Source organism: Chelonia mydas, chromosome 1 (assembly GCF_015237465.2).
Source record: "Chelonia mydas isolate rCheMyd1 chromosome 1, rCheMyd1.pri.v2, whole genome shotgun sequence".
Lineage (NCBI taxonomy): Eukaryota > Metazoa > Chordata > Testudines > Cheloniidae > Chelonia > Chelonia mydas.
The window spans coordinates 204,520,725-204,543,464 of record NC_057849.1 but is presented as its reverse complement, the minus strand read 5'-3'; the positions used below and the strand labels follow the sequence as shown (position 1 = coordinate 204,543,464).

Genomic DNA, 22,740 nt, shown 5'->3' with positions numbered 1-22,740 from the left:
TTTTTCAGATAAAAGTTATGGATCCTAAAAATAGTGTAGTGTACATTTTCTTCTGTAAATGTGGTGCCAACAACTTGAGAATCACATTTCCATTTGAACATTTTGTCCACCTATTTTTTCTATACTGTTCTATATCACCATAACTGAAAGGTATCAGAGAAAATTATTTTTCTCTAATTTCAATTTTACATTTCACAGTACTTGATGTCAATGTCTCTCTTTCACTGATCATCATTTACATTTTCTGTCTCATACACCAGAAAATTACATTGAGTGAGATCTTCAGAAGCACTTTAGGGAAGCAAGGCACCCAACACACATTTCCCTTCAGTGGGAGTTGGGTGCCTAACTCCTGAGGCAAATCTGAAAATCCCACCTGTTACTCTTATGTAGTGCCTGGGAGGGGGGCGCGGAGCTCACCAACACCCTTTTCCACATCCCTTTAAGAGAGTATTTACTGGCAACAGAAGCAGTGCTCCCAATTCTTGCAAGTTTATCACAAGTCTGCTATTTTTCTGAAAGCCCTAGTAGCTAGAAACACAACACTGTATCACAATCTTAGATTTCATTTAAAGGAAAAAATGTTTCCAGCCCTCATGATTGTGCAAACGTGAACCCAAAAGGTTCAAAAGCCAGAAGACAAATAAAAAGAGCCCAGATTTTACTAGATTTTTTCAAAATCTCATGATTTAAGCCAGTCTTATGATTTTTGGGGTCTGCTCAATGTTTTTGAATGCTTGAGTTTGATAGTATTGCTGGAGCAGCAAAATTGACACTGGAATAGAAATGGTAGCAGGCCTGAGCACATACAGGAAAGATAGTGTAGTTGATCCAGCCCAAAAGACCCTTTTAAACTTCAACATGGTAGCACAAAGCAGTGGTTTTAGAAAAGGTTTCATGACATGCTATACAATGGATACTTTACCAAAAACTTGGATTGTTTGTTACTTAATTTTTAAAAAATGTAAGGTGACCCTGGGTAAATTAAAAAAAATCTAAGTGACTTAGGAACCTAAGTCCTATTTATCAAAGTGACTTAAGCACTTTGTAAAACCCCACTAGGCACCATCTTTCAGTGCCAAAATATTGTACCTTTCAAAATCTAGCACTCACTGTCTCTTTAACATCAAAATGTTTCACCACACTACAATGCCACCAGTTTCAGCAGGTACAAATATTTGGCAAAATGAACCTAAATGTACCTAAATATGGAGCTATTAAACTTTATAGCTGAATGAGGAGACCTGTCTCTATATCACCAGTACTGCCAACCCCAGGCATTCATATATCATGAGGCAGACCCACCAAAATCATATGATTGGCTTAAAAGTCATGATTTTTTTTATAAATACATTTTGGTTTTTTTCTTTTTCTTTTTTGGTTTTTGAGTCTTTAGATTTTACATTTTCATACCACTCTTCATAGCCATGAGCGCTATAAATGTACTTTTAAAAAACCCTGAAATTCTCAATAATCACAAGACTCCTCACAAGAGTTGGGAAAGTTATGTCACAGAGCAAGGTAACCTACCATCTGGAGAGTTGGAGTCTTTTACTCAGGGTAAACACTGCTTATCTGCAACTTCTTCCTTTATCAGTAACTAGAGCTGGTGAAAAAATTTCCAGAGAAATGTCCATTGACAGAAAATGGCATTTTTGTCAAAACTGGTAATTCTGTGCGAAATATTTGGTTTTGAGTAAATGTTTTGGGTTTCCATTGAAAAAACAAAAGCCTGACATTTTTCAGAGAAACTTTACAATGAAAATTAAAAATATTTCATTCTTGTTTAATTTTTTCACAGGAAAAAATATCACTACCAGCTCTGTCAGTAACCCAGTGTTTGTGCATATGAGAATGAGTGCATGTACAAACCCCACGTTTCCTCATTCACCTTGTAGGTCAGACCCCATAAAGCTGGCCTTCCAATGAAGACACATTTTGCTCCGAGTGCCAGTGCCTTTAATACATCACTTCCTGTTCGTATTCCACCATCTAAATAAACTTCAACTCTATCTTGCACTGTGTCTACAATTTCAATCAGAGAATCAATCTGAAAAGAAACAGATACTTTTACATAGAATTCAGCCTTTGATTCTTAGAGAAAGATATAAGAAGAGAAGGGAGGGGGTACAAACATGTAAGACCTTCTATAACTGCTTATGCTCTTTTAAACTGAAATTTAATGATGCACCTCATAATACAAAATGCCATATATATGTTTCTAAATTGAAAAAAATGCAGTCCTCCAGTCTACTTGCCAGATCGTTTATCCCAGTTTCTAGTGTCATGAACATGTTATGATTACTTGATTTATTTGTTAGTGCTGATTAAAAAAACAAAACAAACACAAAAATAACAAAGTGAATAGTGGGACATTTTTGTTGTTTTCCATTTTTGAAATACTTTTAAATTGCATTTTTGGTCACATGGCATGCAGGTTCTTCCCCCCAAAATTAAAAATGTAAAAAGAAACCATTTTTGAAAATTTCTTGTTTTGAAAATAGAAAATAAATGATAAAAGATAAAAATATTTGTAAAAAAAATCTGAGGGAGAAAAAAGGGAATTTTTCAGCAAAAACAGGTTTATTTGAAATTTTTCAACTAGTTCCACTATTTAATGAGCACTGACAGTGTACCCACCATGGCCTAGTACGTTCTGTATGAGTACATACAGTAGAATGTGCCATAGAAACACTCGCTGCCCTACTTAAGGTGCAGAACAAAGATGTTGAAGATCTTTAGTTTGTTTTAAATTCTTCCCTTTTCCCTTTTGATGTTGTTGAGGATTTGTACCCCTGAAAGACTCTGGGGAAATTAATTTCAACTAGGGATTTCAATGATGGTCATTTGCTCCACAAGAATAGAAGGGACTGGTTCTGGCATGAAAGACAGCATGGAAACAGGAGGGAGAGAAGGATACAAAGGGAAGATGCAAGGTGGATGCTTGTACAGAGTGAAGGGAATATGGCTTGAAAGACATGAGAGCAGAGAAATAAGCAGAGTGGAGTTGTGAGGTGCCTTGAAAATGAATTTCTGAAGGATGAAGTTTTGTGAAAGATAAAGGGAAGCCAACGGCGGGATTCAGACAGGGGAATAACATGATCAGAGGAAGACAATTTTGGCAGCAGAATTCTGAATACAAGAATGGCCATACTGTGTCTGACCAATGGTCCATCTAGCCCAGTATCCTGCCTTCCAACAGTGGCCGGTGCCAGATGCTCCTGAGGGAATGAACAGAACAGGGCAATTATAGAGAGATCCATTCCCTACATCCAGTCCTAGCTTCTGGCAGTCAGAGGTCCAGGGACACCCAGAGCAAGGGGTTGCAGACTCTGAATGTCTTGGGTAATAACTATTGGTGGACGTAGCCTCCATGAACTTATCTCATGCTTTTTTAATACAGTTATACTTTTGGCTCTCACAACATCTCATGGCGATAAATTCCAAAGATTGACTGTGCAGAAGTATTACCTTATGTTTGTTTTAAACCTGCTACCTATTAATTTCATTGGATGACCTCTGGTTCTTGTGTTATGTGAAGGAGTAAATAATAGTTCCTTATTCACTTTCTCCCCCCCAGGTATCATTTTATAGACTTCTATCATATCTCTCCATAATTGTCTCTTTTCTAAGATGAAGAGTCCCAGCCTTTTAAATCTCTCCTTGTATGGAAGCTGTTCCACGCCCCTCATAATTTTTATTGCCCTTCTCTGCATCTTTCTGAATTCTAACATATTTTTTGAGATAGCGCGACAAGAACTGCAGGCAGTGCTCAAGGTGTGATTTCATATAGTGTGGTATTATGATATTTTCTGTCTTAATGTCTATATTTTTCCTCATGGTTCCTAACATTCTGTTAACTTATTTGACTCCCGCGGCACACTGAACAGATGATTTCCGAGAACTATCCATGATGACTCCAAGATCTCTTTCTTGAGTAGTACGGGTAATTTAGACCACATCATTTTGTATGTATAGTTCGGATTATGTTTTCCAGCGTTCATTACTTTGCATTTATCAACCTTGAAATTCATTTGCCATTTTGTTGCCCTGTCACCCAGTTTTGTGAAATCCCTTTGTAACTCTTCATAGTCAGCTTTGGACTTAACTATCTTGAGTAAGTTTGTATCCTCTGCAAACTTTGCTACCTGTTTACCCATTTTTCCAGATCGTTTATGAATATGTTGAACAGCACTGTTTTCAGGACAGATCCTTGGGGTTGGGGTGGGGGGGAATGGGACACTTTTATTTACCTCTCTCCACTGTGAAATCTGACCATTTGTTCCCACCTATTGTTTCTATCTTTTAACCAGTTGAGAGGACCCATGACTGCTTACTTTGCTTAGGAGCCTTTGGTGAGGGAGCATGTCAAAGGCTTTCTGAAAGTGTAACTACTCTATATCCACTAGATCAGCCTTATCCACATGCTTGTTGACCCCTTCAAAGAATTCTAATAGATTGGGGAGGCATGATTTCCCTTTACAAAAGCCGTGTTGACTCTTCCCCAACATATTGTGCTTATCTATCTGTCTGATAATTCTGTTCTACACTATAGTTTCAACTAATCTGCCCGTGCTGAAATTAAGCTTACCGGCCTGTAATTGCCAGGATCACCTCTGGAGACTTTTTAAAAGATTGGCATTGCATTTGATATCCTCCAGTCATCTGGTACAGAAGCTGATTTAAGTGCTAGGTTGCATACCAGAGTTAGTAGTTCTGCAATTTCTTATTTCAGTTCTTTCAGAACTCTTGGGTGAATACCATCTGGTCCTGATAACTTATTACTTTTTAATTTATCAATTTTGCTCCAAAATCTCCTCTATTAACATCTCAGCCAGGGACAGTTCCTCAGATTTGTCACCTAAAAAGAATGGTTTGGATATGGGAATCTCCCCCATATCCTCTGCAGTGAAGATTGATGCAAATAATTCAATTAGCTTCTCTGCAACAGCCTTGTCTATCTTGAGTGGTCTGTTAGCACATCCATTGTCCACTGACTCCGCTGGTTGTTTGACAGTCTTCCTGCTTCTGATGTACTTAAAATGTTGTTGCTGTTAGTTTTTGTGTCTTTTGCAAAGAGCTCTTCAAATTCTTTTTTGGCCTGCCTAATTGTACTTTTACACTTGACGTGCCAGAGTTTATGTTCCTTTCTATTTTCCTCAGTAAGATTTCACTTCCAATTCTTAATGGATGTCTTATTCTCGCTAGACTCCTCTTTTACTCTGTTGTTTAGCCATGGGTGGCATTTTTTGGTCCTCTTGCTGTTTCTTTTAATTTGGGGTATACATATAGTGTGAGCCTCTATTTTGGTGTTTTTAAAAAGTATCCATGCAGCTTGCAGTTATTTCACACTTGTGACTGTTCCTTTTAATTTCCATTTAACTAACTTCCTCCTTTTTTTGTAGTTCCCCTTTTTGAAGTTAAATGCTACTGGGGTGGGTTTCTTTGGTATTTTTCTCCCTACGAAGATGTTAAAGTTAACCACATTACGGTTGCTGTTACCAGTGGTTCAGCTATATTCACATCTCGGACCAGATCCTATGCACCACTCAGGAATAAATCAAGAATTGCCTCTCCCCTTGTGAGTTCCAGGACTAGCTGTTCCAAGAAGCAGTTATTAACTGTATCTAGAAATTTTATCTCTGCATCTCATTCTGAGGTGACATGTACCCAGTCAACAGGGGGAGAGTTGAAATCCCCCATTATTATTGGGTTTTCTGTTTCTGTAGCCTCTCTAATCTCCTTGAGCATTTCACGATCACCATCACCATCCTGGTTGGGTGGTTGGTAGTCTATTCCTACTTCTATACTCATTATTCAAGCATGGAATTTCTATCCACAGAAATTCTGGAGGGAGGGCCAATAAGAGGGGGTTGAAGAAATTTGGGCAAAAATTGGCATGGTTTTTTCCCCCCCAATCATCTTGGCTACTGTCTCAACTTTATCTTTAGAAGGCACTTGTCTGTTGATCTCTCAGTTTCCCTTCTCTGGTCTCCTTATGTATTGTAATTATAATAGTTACAGTTACATTTGCTAGAGTAATCTTTTCAGTTGCTTATAATTTTGTCGAAGTTTCAGCCTGAAGTTTTCTAAGTTTGATATCTGCTGGTTCATTGGGGCAGCAGAAGGCGTGACAGACCTTGCACTAAGGCCTGGAGCCATAGCAGTGGTTGGAAGTATAGTAGAACAGAGGTTCTCATATCTTTGTTTCTTTTGGCTGTATGCCCTTTGGATATTCATGTCCTATGGGTGCCCCCTTGGAACAGAGGGGACCCAGACGGTGCTGAATTCGGAAGAGTCCCCACATGCTCCACGACCCCTCCCCTGAGGAGGGGGCTCAGTTGCTAGGGCAGAGGGGCAGGGGCCTGTGGAGAAGGAGTGCATGGATCCCATGGGTTCGACTCTGGGTGTGGGGTCCTTAGTTGGGAACAGCTTCTCAGCCCCACAGTGTGTTGGGGAGGCCAGGGCTGCTGGACAAGGGGAATCCATCACCTGGCCCTTCAAAGAGCAGCCAGAGCCAGGCTCTGGGACAGCCCCATTCCTAGCCCCCATCTCCCCAGCAGAGCACCCAGCCTTGGGTTGGCATCAGAATTTCCCTGCCTCCCCAGCAGCCCCCAAGCAGTGCTATCACCTCCCTCCCTTCTTCCTACCCAGACCCTGCTCTCTATCCAGGACAACTCCCCCTTTCTGGCCTGTCTCCCTGTAGCAGAGTCCCCATCTCCCATATCCAGACCCCCGTTCTCCTAGCAGAACCCTCCTCTCACCAGTTTCCCCATCTCCTGCGTTCAGTCTCTGCAGCAAACAGCCTCAAAGCTAGGGGTGCTCAGGCTGCCCCGGAAGAGGCTAAGTTGGTCCTCAGCCAGGCAGATGCTATCTGGTGAGAGCTCCTGAGGAGCACATGGCAGTGGGGGCAGCCCAATGTCTCCAGGCAGCGGGATGGCAGCAGAGCGCTGGACATGCTGGGTAATGGGAACTGGGGAGCCTGGAGTGTAGGGATCTTGGGACCAGCCTCATCCTTGTCATTGCATCAATGTAGTGTTTTCATGGAATTCCCTGGATTATTGTGTCGTATTTTGTAAAGCAAATGACAGAAAAGTCAGTAAAAACAGTAAAGTGAATAGGTCACAATAAAACACAGATGTGACAATATGCAAAAATAACATGGATAAAAGAAACAGAAAAAAGATGGGAAGAAACATGGGTGGATGCAAACATTCAAACACCCAGTGATTAATTTGCAGAGCTGGATATCAGGGAGATTTTTGCTACATAAATTATCTTTATTCTGGGGTTTAAGGGACTATAAATTTCCATTCCATTAAAATCTAATGCTGCAAATATTTGCAGGCAGTTCCCACTAAATTCAATGGGTCTGTGTCTCAGCAGAATTAGGTGCTGAGACTGTATTGTACCCTCATCTCTATATTTTCTGCTCTTTACTTCATCTTTGCTACAGTACACACAGGCACGCATATGTGTGTGCAGGTATACCACAGCTATGTATATGAATGTAAACACACAGTTACCTATGTCAGGACACACGTGCATGTCTATGACAACAGATTACAGCTTTTCACTTACAGTGGCAGGTCCTCCATCCAGCTGCCTTCCACCATGGTTGGAGACAATAATCCCCTGAACTCCATGTCTCATTGCCAGATCTGCATCTTCCTTCGTCAAAATTCCCTTGACAATGATAGGCAAGCGAGTCAGGCTCTGCAGCCAATAGATGTCATTCCAGTTTATAGAAGGGTCTATGGAGTTAGGCGGGAGGCCATACTCAGAACAACTCTCTTCCTGAAGCCATGGAGTAGAAGGAAATCACATTACAGGTTTATAATAAATAAATATAATATAATATATTATCATATAAATAAAAATAAAATAAAATCCCTCAAACTCTTTCCCTACCACAGAAGACATTAATACACTTCATAACAGTTCCATCAACTGGCTTTGTAAAGGGTATGTCTCTGGAGGACAACAATTATTATGGGGAATGGATATGGAAAGAAGAGTCTCCGAGGGATGTAGGCTGAGATGTCAAAGCCAAGGTATTGGAAGGCAGGAGTGCAAACGAGGACATTGCAGAGCAGAAACAGGAGGGGATATGTCCTTGATACAGCAGTTGTCAAAATGTTTTTTTTCCTGCAAATAAGATCACTGGGCTTCTTTAGATAGCAACATAAACTGTCTGGTGTGATGGAGGCCAAGGCAGGTCTCCTTTCCATTCACTCTATTTTAAAACAAGATGAGAAAGCAGCAGATACAAAAGGGAAGGCTACCCATAGCCATACAGCTCTGATTTATGCAACTTGCCTATTTGCTACATATCATCCATCCTGCCATTAACCTTAAAGGTACTCTCAGTTACACTGGTTTAGACTGAGAGTAAGTGCATGGACTGTAATGCATACTCAGGAATTACGCTGTGGTAAGTACAGAAACAACTGGGCCACAAACCAGGCCCAGATCCACAGAACATTTCTCACTCATTCTTTACTTGCCTTATTCAGTGTGTGCCACTCAGACCCGCAGGAAGAACAGCATGTAAACGAAGACGGTATCACAATACATTCACATACTGTCACTTTGGCATTTCCTGATTTATGAGTGCTTTTAGTGCCATTTTCTTGATGGAATTACAAGTTTATTAAAAATGAAACAATAGGGGGGAAAAGAAAGAACTTGGATGTGGCTAGCCCACCATAGATTGCGCTATCCCATTCTAGATGCACACTGAAGGAGGCAAGGACTCCTGCAGAATCATGCCTCACTCAGTTCTCACATTGTGCTTTCAATGAGGCACTATTTTGAATCCTGGCTTAACATAAGAACAGCCATACTGGGTCAGATCAAAGGTCCATCTAGCCCAGTATCCTGTCTTACGACAGTGGCCAGTGCCAGGTGCTTCAGGGGAAATGAACAGAACAGGTAATCATCAAGTGATCCATCCCCTGTCGCCCATTCCCAGCTTCTGGCAAACAGATGCTAGGGACACCATCCCTGCCCATCCTGGCTAATAGCGTTGATGGACCTATCCTCCATGAATTTATCTAGTTCTTTTTTGAACCCTGATATAGTCTTGGCCTTCACAACATACTCTGGCAAGGAGTGCCACAGGTTGACTGTGTGTTGTGTGAAAAAATACTTCCTTTTGTTTGTTTTAAATCGGCTGCCTATTAATTTCATTTGATGACCCCTTGTTCTAGTGTTATGAGAAGGAGTAAATAACACTTTCTTATTTACTTTCTCCACACCAGTCATGATTTTATAGATCTCTATCATATCCCCCTTAGTCATCTTTTTTCCAAGCTGAAAAGTCCCAGTCTTGTTAATCTCTCCTCATATGGCAGATGCTCCATACCTCTAATCATTTTTGTTGACCTTTTCTGAACCTTTCCCCCTTCCAATATATCTTCTTTGAGATGAGGTGACATCTGCACACAATATTCAAGATGTGGGGGTACCATGGATTTATATAGAGGCAATGTGATATTTTCTGTCTTATTATCTTAATGATTCCCAACATTCTGTTCACCTTTTTGCCTGCCGCTGCACATTGAGCGGATGTTTTCAGAGAACTATTCACAATGACTCCAAGATCTCTTTCTTGAATGGTAACAGCTAATTTAGACCCCATCATTTTATATGTACAGTTAGGATTATGTTTTCCAGTGTGCATTACTTTGCATTTATCAGAATTGAATTTCATCTGCCATTTTGTTGCCCAGTCACCTAGTTTTGAGAGATCCTTTTGTAGCTCTTTGCAGTCTGCCTGGGACTTAACTATCTTGAGTACTTTTGTATCATCTGCAAATTTTGCCACTCACTGTTTACCCCTATTTCCAGATTGTTTATGAATATGTTAAATAGGACTGGGCCCAGTACAGGCCCCTGGGGGACACCACTATTTACCTCTCTCCATTCTGAAAACTGACCATTATTCCTACCCTTTGTTTCCTATCTTTTAACCAGTTACCAGTCCATGAGAGAACCTTCCCCCCCTTATCCCATGACTGCTTGCTGATGCAGAGCCTGAAAAAGTGAATGGAATTAAGCCAAGCTACTTTGAAGCATAGGCGCCGACTCTGAAGGTGCTCCGGGGTTGGCGCACCCATTGAAAAAAATAGTGGGTGCTCAGCACCTACTGATAGCCCCGGGGATCAGTGCCTCCTCCTCCACCCCAGCACCTCCTGCCTGCCAGCGGCCCTGCCGAGCAGCTCCTCCCCCTCCCTCCTAGCGCCTCCCACCCACCCCAGATCATCTGGAAGAGGTGAGGTGAGGGTGGGGGCCTAGGTGAAGGGTGGAGTGGGGGTGGGGCCTGTGGCGGAAGAGGGGTCGAGCACCCCCTGGCAACTTGTAAGTCGGTGCCTATGCTTTGAAGCCCTGCCTCAGTCAATATATATGAGCACCCTGAATGAGAAAAGGGAGACCAGATTCTTATCTGTTGTAAATCAATGTAGCTCAATTAAAACCAATGGAGTGGCACAGATTTACAGCAGCCGATAACCTGGCCCGGTGTTTCAGAACATTTTAGTGAAATCTCCACACACATAATTTTGTTAGATCTGCAATAGAAAATAGGGGGAGCACTATTAAAATATTCTTGTGCATGTACAGAGTATGATTTTAAACATTTGGTCAAATCAAAACAGATTGTCATCCAACCATTTGAAAGGAAAATGTCTGACCAGGGGACTTTGTGCCGAACAGTTGTCAATCTTTTCCTGCAAAGGCACCTGAGCTGTTGAACAAAGTGACTTCAGGGGCATTAGACGGATTTAGAGCTCACCTCCCATTCAGTTGTGACTGCTGTAACCATCAGCGGAGCTCTGAGAGTGAGGCCAGGCTTTAGAGGAACCCAAGCTCCATCAGAATTTAGAGCAGGCACAGATGAATGAAAGGCGGTGAGCACTGGCTAGTACAGCTGAGGTCTTATGGCTTGTCTATACACAAAAACTGTACCACTTTAACTATACTAATATAACTAAAGCAGTGTGACATGCCCCCTCACCATTGCCACCAGCATGGGTGCGGTTATATTGGTATAAAGGTGCATCTACCAATAAAGCTATTCCCATATGAAAAGGGGAATAACTATACTAGTATGAGTCACCATTATACTGGTATAACTGCATTCACACTAGTAACATCATCACATCCCCTCACTGAAGTATTTATAACAGTAACTCTTTTAAGCATAGACCAGGCCTGAGTTTGGCAAACGGTAACATGTATCCAAAAAGGCTAAGAACTATTTTTGTAGTCCAGTGGCAAAGGTGATATTTTTTGTGTGTGTGTGTGAGGGAGACATATGTATTCACAAGCCCTCCCATCCCCCCAGATATGTTGCTTGGCTTGTACTGAGCATGCTCACATGGACTGAGCATGCTCAGTAACACTGCTGAAGCCGGCTGCCCTCACTCTGCCTCCTCCCCCACTATCGGCAGGCAGGGGTTGCCTCTGGCCAGTGAGGCTCCCATCTGCTCGCTCTCTCTCGCTCTCACACACACACAAATCATTTCCCAAACCTCAAAAACTCCTTCAAAGTTCTTCACTGTCATGTGCGGTGGGAGCTGGAAGTTGTTGCGGATGTCGTCTCGTCTCTTCCCAACGTAGGGAAGATCGGCGGTGAGCACCAGGCCTTGAAAACCCGCGGCCTCTGCACGTCGGACCAGTCCCTCTGAGAGTGCCCTGTTGCGATGAATGTATAGCTGGAACCATCGGAAGCCATTGGGTGCGGCTGCAGCAATCTCCTCCACCGTGCAGGTGGAGTATGTGCTGGTGATGTAACAGGTGTTCATGGCTTCAGCTGCTGTAGGAGATATTTAAAAAAGCCTCAGTACGAGGTGCTGAAGCTTCCTCACCAATTCTGCCTGGGTACAATGGTAATGCCAGCTAACAACCCCCAATACAAGATCTTTCATCCATATTTTATAAAGTATGTACGGACTGTACAGGCTGAATGCTGTATGTCACCCCCCTCCGATCCTGGGGCCAAAAGGGGGCCAGTCTGGTCCCTGGCACAAGTAGGAATAGCTTCAGGGCTTCTTTAAGTTACAGCAGCCCCCAAGAGGCTGTTCTGGTAGCTGGGGATAACTACAGTGCTGCAGCACTGTGACCGTATGTGGTTTTCCAGCTGCTTTGTGCCTCCAGAGCATCACAAGGGAGAGAGGAGTAGGTCAGGAAAAGAATCTGGCTCTAAAACATGGCACTTCAGTGTCATTCTTACAGATTGGCTTTTCAGGGGGTTGGCCACACATTAAAATGCCATCAGAGTTGCTCACAGTTTCTAACAGTTTTTAATATGTCCTCTTTTGTTTTACAGAATGAAATCACAGGGTACCTCTTGCTGTGCTCTTCTCTCCATCGGAGCAAGCCAGCTGGTGGAAACCGGTGGGAGCAATCCCTACAGGGAAACTGATTTCAGTCCCTAGAAGAATAGTCCTAGTGTCTATCACAGACATATCCCGCAACACGCGTGGCCGGAAGCGGATTCTGCAAGAAGACAAAGATGACATGCCAGTCAATAAGGTAGCAGCCCAGTGGTTTTAATGCTTGCGATCTTCCCTGATCAATGGATCTTCATTTACATGTTATCACACAGTAGTCTGACCCAATCAGGAAAAGCCAGGGGCCATTGCCTGTTGAGAACTCCACCCCCTCGTTGGTACTTACTTTCACCCCCAACATGACTCTCCTCACAGTCGTTGCCACCTACCTGTAAACCCCATACCATCTGCCATCATTCTCTGTACCACTGTAACCTAAGATCACCCCAATGCCAGAGGGCAAGAAGCACCCTGATATATGGTAGACAGTTTCCACTGGTGTCACCAATTCAGTGTACCCCAATTCATTAAGGTAATAAACCATAGCTGATATGTGTATGGAAGACATCAATAGAAAACTAGTAACAACACACTGATCATTAATATCCTTGTGCGGTGTATGTACAGTAAACACCCCAAGGGACTACACAAATGTGGAGGAAATGTGAGATTAAAATGTGTTTACCAGATAAATCTGTGGAGTGAGTAAACAGGTTTCTCCCAGACAAAGGACAAGCCAACCCTCCAGTGAGGTGTTGTCAGAATCAATTGGCTATCACATGTCTAATGGCCATTCATTTGCATTGGATGGGGAAGGAACAGATCAATTTGCATTATAGCGAACACTAGTGGGGGAAGACCCCAGCATGGAACTTCCTTCATCACCAGACTCTATAGCTCCTTCCTCATAGCTTTAATGAACTTTATTTTGAGGGGTAACCTTCAGCTGAATCCCTTTCAAAGGAAAAAAAGATATAAAAAGTGGGGCAAAGAACTTTCACCTAAGACGACAAAGGAACTGAGCACTTCAGACTTTTTGGGAGATTCTGACCAAAGGAGGTGGTCGGCCATCTTGCTGGAAGGAAGGGGTCCTGGAACAATTTTTATAGTGAGCCACTGAACCAAACTGTAAACCCTGTATATAATGGAAACACTTCAAGCCAGGGGGTGCTGCTGCACCTCCCTGCACCCCTAGTTCCAGCACCTATGCTGGAAGGAAGTCTGGTAAGAATCTTACTTTGAACCAAGACCACAGTTTTGTTAACTAGAAAGTGTATTTTTACTTTTGTTTGTTTTTAACCCTTTCTAACTTAATTCTTTCAACTTGGTATCACTTAAAATCTATCTCCTTTGGTCAATACATTTGTTTTACTTTTAAACCAAACCAGCCCAGTGCTGTGTGTGCATTGAAGTGATTAACTCCAGTTAAAGTGATACACTGTATGTTTTGTCTGTTTAGAGGAACAAACAAATCTTATTCCTCTGAATGGTCCAGGAAAGGTCTGCACATTGCAAAGCACATGGTTTCAGGAAAATTTGGGATGGGGTGGATGCTGGGGTCAAATTGCCAGGTGCAACCAAAGCTGGTGGAAACCAGGGAGTGACTGTGTTGCTGCAGAAGGCAAACTGCTGCTGTATCAGGGTTGCACAGCAAACAGACAGAGGGCATGCTTGTTGCTAACTGTGAGCATCCCAGACAGAGAGCTTCAGCAACAGAGCATTTAAAGCACTCAGAGTTACAGGGAAAGTGGTGATACCACCCCTCACTGGTCTGAATAGCATCCCAGAACATGAAAACCACCCACTCAAATGATCCTTGCTCTGTCATTTGCCTTCCATGTATCCCATGGCATACACATCTGCACTTTTGCTACTTGTTGTCGGATTCCATCTCTCTTCCCTTACATCAAAAACCTTCAGATTGCTATACCCATATCATCAGCCTGAACACTGCCCATTCTCACTATCCATGCAATTTGCCCCCAAGTCTCAGTCCCCTGTGCTACATATTTTCCATCCTCATACTCCCAATGCCCCACACTCTATGGCCACTCACACCCTTTACTCTCTCACCTACACAACATGCCACTTGCTTTCACTCCCTTGCTGCCCATTCCCACCCTCAAGTCCACTGTGCTCCATGCTACCTACCTTCATCTGCTGGGTAACACCAGAGGCTACATTGTAAGTAACTCAGGTGCATTTTGCTGTGGCCATTTATATAATGGATAGGTGTTGAGAGTATTAGACACTTGAGAACACCAAGAACTTGCATCCCAACATAGCCTAAAAGATTTTTGCCCACAAAAGAAGAGCTCTCTGTACCTTTTATATGCCAGGAGGTTGTCATCTCGGGTGCAACACTCATCAGCTCCACCTGCAAAAAATTCCCAAGTGGTCTTGGGCAGATGCTTCTTAGCATAAGCTTCAAAGTCTGACAAACATATCATGGGCATTTCAGAAAAAGGTTACTGGAACCTGAGAAGAGAGCACAGAGATTGGATTGACAGCTCTACAATCCTCTGTCTGCAGAAGAATTACAGCTCCAGCTTCTCCACAGTGACCAACTAGTGTGCCACATCTCTGCCATGATGGGGCAAGGCTCTGGACAGGGATGAGGAGATGGGGGATGGATAATTGGGGCTGGTCCTAGGACAGGCTGCAGGCATTGGTGGGCAGAAGGGGCCTGGTTTTCAGGGAACAGGGACAGAAGTCTCTAACCACTAGAGAACACTCCCCTCAGAACCTGGAATGGAACCCAGGATTCCTGGGCCTCATCATTCCTTTTCTGTCAGCAAATATCTGTGTAACCCAAAATGTATGCCTCATCCCCTGCCCCCTCGTTGCTGGCCCACATAGAGAATGTCAACCTACTACTGCTATCAGTTATTCTTTTAGTTCAAGTGGTAGAGGGCTGTGCTGTGGATTTAAAATTCTGAAACCTGAAGATGACCCATGTGAGAATCAATATGGTTCCACATGATAGAATTTCTGGGGGTTTTTTCAGTTTGCTTTTTTAAAAAAACTAGGAAATTACTTACAAAAATACATTTAAATCCCATTAAGACTGCAGATCACTCACTCAAAAGTTAAGAAATGCCACAGTTAAAGTTGTCTGTGCCACCATAATTTGGCTCCTTTGTGTGTATGCATTATGATATACTCTTTAATTACATGATCAAATACTAGTTTTTTCCCCCACAGGATTCCTGCCTCATCTAGCGCACAGGATGGACCATGCTCAGGGAATGAATCAGAGCTGTGTAAAGAAGAACACTGTTGCCTGTAAAACCTCTCCCTCATTGTTGCAGAATCTGGAAGGTGTGAGTGAATGAGGCGGGGGACTGCAGAAAGAGAAAGGACAGTCTTATGGTTAAAGCAGTTGAATGCCGCTCTGGAGAATTAGATTCTATCCCTGCCCCTGCCACAGAGTTCCTGTGGAATCCAATGAAAGCAAAATTTTTACAGTTGGCCACTAATTGAGTGTTCGTCATTTTCTGGATGCTTACATTGAAACAGAAGGGGTTTGATTTGCAGAAGTGCTGAGCACTCAGAGCTGCAACTGAAATCAGTGAGAGCTATAGTCTGAACAGTGCGATAAAATGATAAGTTCTAGAAAAAATCAGGCCATAGGCATCTCAAATTGGCGCTCAAAGTAAGTGGATGCTTTTGACAATAATATCTCTGTGCCTCAGTTCCCCATCTGTAAAATGGGAATAACAATATTAGAGGTGTTCTGAAGATAAATGTGTTAATGTTTGTGAAGCACTGATATCATAGTGATGAGCATCATGGAAAAGTCCCTGAGGAAATAATAATTCTGTATTAAGAGCAATGTATGACTAGTGTTCATTAAATAACGCATAGGCCCACACATTCAATGATAAAGATAAAATTAATTTAATGAATAGCTGCTCATTAAGTGAGCACTGTCCATTGTGTTCACTGAATGAGGCAGTGGAAAAAAGAGTATGTCATCATATAATTAAAAACTGTATCATAATGCTTACACACAGGGGGCTGAATTAAGATGGCATAGGCCACCTTAATTCTGGCATTTCCTAACTTTTGAGTGCTTGACTTTGCAACCTTATTGTTCTTTTAACTTAGATTTTTTTTATGTAATCATATGTCTCTAAGGGGAAATACTTCGCAAGCAACTCAAATCACTTTCTTTGATGTTGGCCACAGTGTTAAGTGGGCCTAATTCTGTCTTCTTTATACCTGTACAACCCCATGGATGCCACTTGGGAATGAAAGGATCACAAATGACGGCAGAATTTGCCCCTCGATCGTTTTTAGATAGCTAAAACCAGAACATAGTCTAACCTAAGCTACTGCTTTACCAGGTTCTGATTATCCAGGTTAATGATTACTTAACTTGGCCTCAAGCAAATCCTGCAAATCATCTTCTGCCCCAGTGTTACAAAAAAGCATTACTGATATGGCCAGAAAGCAGAATGAAGCCTATATTTTATGATCTCTCTGTCTCAGTCTCTATCTCCATGTTGTCTTCTCCAAGGTTCAGCTGTCAGAAAAAACAATCAACAGAGAATAGGGCTTTAAATTCAGAGAGAACAATAGATAGTTGTGTTACATGTTGCTACCAGTAGGTGGTGTAAGTGAACATACACTGGAGGTGGAAGGGTGAGGCTGTAGTGTGAAAAGCACCCAAAAAGAGCCTGTTAGAAGGTGCAAATTAAAGCAGCCCTTTCTCTTACATCCTCCTGCTTGTTCATTTTCCAGTATCCCTCTCCACCCTTCTATAAATGATACCAGCCCTACACGCATTCACCAATATGCAACCCTCACTTAGAACATTTCTGAATTTGGCCTAGAAAATTCTGAAAGGAGTAAATACAGAAACCTGCATCTAAACCCATTCCAGAATAAATGCAGCGCAAAACTATGTTCCAATTCATAGTTAGAATTAGAGCTGGGTGAAATCCGCCAAATATTTTCCAGAAATATTCAGTTGACTTTTGTAATGAATCCAGGTCCCTTTGATGTTTGCTTTCTGTGAATATTGTAGCAAATGAGTAGGCGCGAAGGCAAATGTATAACATTTGGAGCAACTACAGGAGAATACTGACACAAACAAAATTTTGAAATTGTAGTTGCAACTGTTCACACTGGAAATATGATTCTTAGTATTACTTCATCCAGTCAGGGAACAGAAATAACACTGCATGACATATGTGTGCAGTCAAAGCAGCAGAACATTGAATATCAAATACTTGCCAGTCAACATGGGTTTATATGGAAAACAGATCCTTTGAAACTAACTTGATATCTCTATTTTGGTAAGATTATACAAGTTTGGTTGATAAAGGTAATAGGGTTGATGTAACAGATTTCTGTAAGGTGTTGACTTGGTATTGCATGACATTTTGATTAAAACTTGTATGATTTAAAACCGATGTAGCACATATTAAATGAATTAAAAATGGCTGATAAGTCTCAAAATGTAACTGTAAACAGGTAATCATCACTGAATGGGTGTGTTTCTAGTACGGTCCCACAGGGATCAGTTCTTGCTATTCTGTTTGCTATGTATGCTATATTCTTGCTATGCTATTTCATATTTTTATCAACGACCTGGAAGAAAACGAAAATAATGACTGCTAAAGTTTGAAGATGTAAGTACGTACATGGGGAACAAATATTTGATAACACACTCTTCAATCTTACAAAGATATAACGCAATCCAGTGGCTAGAGGTTGAAGCTAGCAAATTCAGACGGCAAATAAGGTGCAAATTTAACTATTGGAGCAATTTATCAAGGGTCATGGTGGATTCTCCATCAATAGCAATTTTTACATTAAGACTGGATGCTTGTCTAAAAAAAACTGCTCTAGTAATTATTTTGGGGAAGTTCTATGGCCTGTGTTATACAGGTCAGTCTAGATGATCACAGTGGTCCCTTCCGACCTTGCTCTATATTAATCTATGAACTACTGTGAATAAACTACATACCAAGAATTATTCACAGAAATGATTTGGAAAATAATGACAAAATATGAGAAAAGTGTGAGGTGTTTCCTCACAATTCACAAAACAGAAAAAGAAGCAAAATTTGTTAAATAAATGATTTGTTACTAATAGTTTTGCAGGCCTAGTTAAAATAGACCTTTTACAGTGCAAATGAAAATGGAGGCGCTTCAGACTATGAATAAATGCATTGTTTACAATTTAATTTTTCTGAAAATACCCAGGAGAGTGCTCCAGCTCTCTCTACTATCCTTCTATAGCAGTTAATTAGGAGTTGCAACCCTTATTGGAACCAGCATGTCAGATAGCCACGATGTGAGCTACCAGGTTGGAAAGTCGACCAAATGATGACAATGTGTGCTCCAGACATAGAGAAACAGATTGATTATGTAGACAAAATCACTCAACCAAACTTCCAAGAGTAGATATGGCCTGTCTCACTGACAGACATGTTTAACTCTACACTAAAAGACTGGGACCTGTAATTCTCCACTAATAGTTGCAATATTGGAGCCAGTAGCCCAGACAGGACTTGGGTGTTTTTGTCACTGTGTCATCTTCTCTGAGAAGGTGAGCCCTGTCTACACAGCTGCATGACAGCAGACACAAGGGGAGCCACACCAGAGGAGAGATCTAGGTCTTAAGTTTCCTAGTGCAAAGAAAGCCAAAGTCACCAAGGACAAATATGAAATCAAATTATTTCACAGCAGGAGAAACAGGAACCATAGTCACCCAGACACAGCCCTCACTCATCTCTCAATCACTTGCAAAAACCAACTTACTTTGGGCTTTAAAAGCAAGCAGCACCAGCTAAGACCCCAGGCTTCAAAGTGGATTGCAGACAGGTCCGTCCCCACCCTTACGCGAAGTACAGAGCTGCGAAGGGCACCAGGAAACTATGCAGCTGCGTATTGCTCCAGCTCCTGCTCCGCCTCTTCCACCTGGCACCAGTCCCCGCTCCCGCGCTGCCCCTGAGGACTGCGGCAGGGTTGGGCTCCCTGCACTCGGCGGCGGTGGGAAGTGGAGCGACCGGGCTCCAGCCTACTCCGCTCCTCTGGCTCCCAGCCGTGCCGCTGGCGACTGCTGGGGGCCGGTTCCCCCTGCCCCCCGAGCCAGGGGAGCGGAGCAGGCTGGGGCCGGGTCACTCCATTTCCCACAGGAAGTGGCCAGCCCCCCCCCCCCCCCGCGGAGGCCTGAGGCGAGACGGGCTGCATGGAGCACCAAAATGGCTAGAGGGGGGCCTGATTACCGACCTACAGAGTGGCCACTATTTATTTTCTGGGGTGAATAAACAACTATGAGGTTAAAGCTTAACCCACCAGCAAACTTTGTACTTTTGTGTATGTCTACATTTGTTCTGAAAGAAAGTTCCTTCCAAAGACACAGGTCATCTTGGTTACAAACTGATTGCTTGGCAAACAGCCCTGGGAACTGCCGGGTGGCAGGGACTGAAGGCAGTGCAGTCACCAATGGAAAGTACAGAGCCACTGCAGCAGAATGCTGCATACATGGGACTGGATATAGCAGTGCAAAGACCACTGGACTCTGCAGCATCCCAGAAGGTAATGCAGAGTAAATAACACTGAAGCATGTGCAGAGCAGGTCGCAGGCCTGTGAGGGGTGTATGGCCTCCCAGGGCACCATGTTTTGGGGCCTCAAGGATTCACATTCTGGGAGCCCTTCCCCGGTAGCATTTGTCTAAGACCAACCCTAGTTAGTCGCTCTGAACACAACCATATTTCAGACCCTATCCCAGAGATGGGAGGAAAAGAGATGAGACACTTCGAAAGATCTTTGGTGCAAATACCCTTGAACATCACCAGTTCCTGTTGATACCACTTTTCCCCTCCTTTCTTCAAATAGCACTGCCTTTGGGCAAAAAAGAATCCCAATAAGGCGAATGCAAGTACAGGACACCATGAATGGGAAGAGGGGGAGAGCTTAGTTTTTCTCTCCAAGTCCCTAGTACCACTCCCCTGCCTCCTCCATTTGGTGAGGTGCGGGCTGTGGACTACCAGAAACACCAGGCTGCTGTTGTGTCAGAGTTATGTAGTGTTTAAATAAATATAATGTAAATGTTATATACAGACCCTCTGTGCCTCAGTAAGAACACACCCTTCAAGTTTTCTTTGAACAGACAGAATGATTCATCAATGAACTTGACTGGTCATGTCCCCACATTCCAGCAGTGGATAAGGACCAGAGGCTCACAGGTGGGCACTTAGCCCCCAAATTTCAAAAGCGGCTACTGCTTTTGGGTGTGTTCGTTTTTAAGGATTTCATCAAAGGGCTGCCAGCTCTACCGACTTTCCCTATAGACTGTAAGTTTTCAGGCCCTCATACAGGTCTTTGGGGGAAAACCTCTCCGATAGCTGTCCTTCCCCATTGCCTTCTGGGAAAATGCTGCTCCACGTGCTCCACATGGAGCAAGCAGAGCTCCCTTCTACCCACTCCCTTGCTTAAGGGGTCAGGAGTGCACCCCAAGCTCTCAGCCCTCCTGCGTCCCAGCTGGCTTTGCAGCTTCGCCTCTCTGGCTGCTAGTGCTGCCCGCTCCCCAACCCTCCCCTCCCCCCCCCATGCCTAGGGAAAAGTGAGAGAATCCTGCACGCTCTAGTATTGCCACGCCCAAGAGTTCAAAAAGCGTGAGTCAGGATCTGAAAATTCATGATTTTGGTTTTAAAATGATGAGATTTTAAAAAATAACAAATGTTGAATTGTTTGTATGTGTCTTCTGCTTCGGGAGCCTTTCGGGTTCACATTTTCAAGCTTTTCTCTGCAAGCATAAGAGCTGGAGACTTATTTTTTTAAATGAAAGGTGAGATTCTCATAAGAACATAAGAACGGCCCTACTGGGTCAGACCAATGGTCCATTTAGCTCAGTATCCTGTCTCTGACAGTGGCCGCTACTAGGGCTACAGGAGGAATGTACAGAACAGTGCAGTTGGTGTGATCTACCTTGTGTTCCCCTCCTGGCTTCTGGCAATCAGGGGCTCAGAGATGCCTGGAGCATGGGGTTGCATCCCTGATCATTGCGGCTAATAGCCATTGATGGACTTATCCTCCATGAATGTATCTAGTTCTTTTATGAACCCAGTTATTCTTTTGGCCTTTACAATAGCCCCTGGCAATTAGTTTCAGTATGTTGTATTAAAAAGTACTTCTTGTTTTTTATTAAACCTGATGCCTATTAATTTCATAAGGTGACCTTTGGTTTTTGTGTTGTGGGAAAGGGAAATAACACTTCTCTATTCACTTTCTCCACACCAGTCATGATTTTATAACCCTCTCTCATGTTCCCTCTTAATTGTCTCTTTTCTAAACTGAACAGCCCTCATCTTTTTAATCTCTTCCTGTATGAAAACCATTCCATAGCCTTGAACATCTTTATTACCCTTCTCTGAGTCTTTTCCGGTTCCACTATATCCTTTTGGATATGTGACAACCAGAAATGGACTAAAGTGTGGGTGCATCATGGCTTTATATAGTGGCATTATAATATTTTCTGTCTTATTTTCTATCCTTTTCCTAATAGTTCCTAACATTCTGTTAGCCTTTTTGACCACTGCCGAGCATTGAGTTGAAGTTTTCCGAGAACTATCCATGGTGTCTCCAAGATCTCTTTCTTGAGTGGTAACAGCTAATTTAGATCCCATTATTTTATATGTATAGTTGGGATTATTTTTTCCAATGTGCATTATTTTGTACTTAACAAAGTTGAATTTCATCTGCCATTTTGTTGCCCAGTCATTCAGTTTTATGAGAGCCCCTGTAACTCTTCGCAGTCAGCTTTGAACTTAACTGTCTTGAACACTTATTTATCATTTGCAGACTTTGCCACGTCTGTGTTCACTCCCTTTTCCAGATCAGTAATGAATATGTTGAACAGCATAGGTACCAGTTCAGATCCTTGGGGATACCGCTGTTTACCTCTCTCCACTGTGAAAATTGACAATTTATTACTACCCTTTGTTTTCTATCTTTTAACCAGTTACTGGGCCATGAGAGGACCTTCCCTTTTAGCCCAGGACTGCTTCATTTCCTTACTAGCCTTTGGTGAGGAACCCTGTTAAAAGCTTTCTAAAATTCAAGTATTGTACACTATATTGACTGGATCACCCTTATCCACGTGCTTGTTGACACCCTTGAAGAATTCTAATAGATTAGTAAAGCATGACTTACCTTTACAAAAGCCATGTTGACTCTTCCCCAGCAAATCATGTTTATGTATGTGTCTGATAATTCCGTTCTTTATGATAGTTTCTACCAATTTGCCCGGTACTCAGTTAGGTTTACTAGCCTGTAATTTCCAGGATTAACTCAGGAGCCCGTTTTGAAAATTGGCGTTACATTAGGTAACTTCCAGTCATCTGGGACAGACTATTGTTTCAGTGATAGGTTACATACCACAATTAG

The 22,740-nt window shown here is 42.6% G+C and overlaps 1 protein-coding gene across 4 annotated transcripts in view; it reads right to left on the bottom strand.

Moving 5' to 3' along the window:
• HAO2 (hydroxyacid oxidase 2) overlaps positions 1-19,522 on the bottom strand; it is a 29,265-nt gene extending 9,743 nt beyond the window's left edge. The window contains exons 1-7 of one of the 4 annotated variants that reach the window (XM_043527776.1): positions 19,110-19,473; positions 16,716-16,863; positions 14,661-14,813; positions 12,350-12,501; positions 11,535-11,818; positions 7,582-7,797; positions 1,892-2,050 (exon numbers count right to left, since the gene is read on the bottom strand). In XM_043527776.1, the coding sequence (XP_043383711.1) occupies positions 1,892-2,050; positions 7,582-7,797; positions 11,535-11,818; positions 12,350-12,501; positions 14,661-14,791 (942 nt within the window). In that variant the 5' untranslated portion in view covers positions 14,792-14,813; positions 16,716-16,863; positions 19,110-19,473. Of the gene's footprint in view, positions 1-1,891; positions 2,051-7,581; positions 7,798-11,534; positions 11,819-12,349; positions 12,502-14,660; positions 14,814-16,715; positions 16,864-19,109 lie in introns of all 4 variants that reach the window. The other 3 variants (XM_037910210.2, XM_037910218.2, XM_037910224.2) reach the window with 3 other exon arrangements.
• Positions 19,523-22,740: the final 3,218 nt, after the last annotated feature.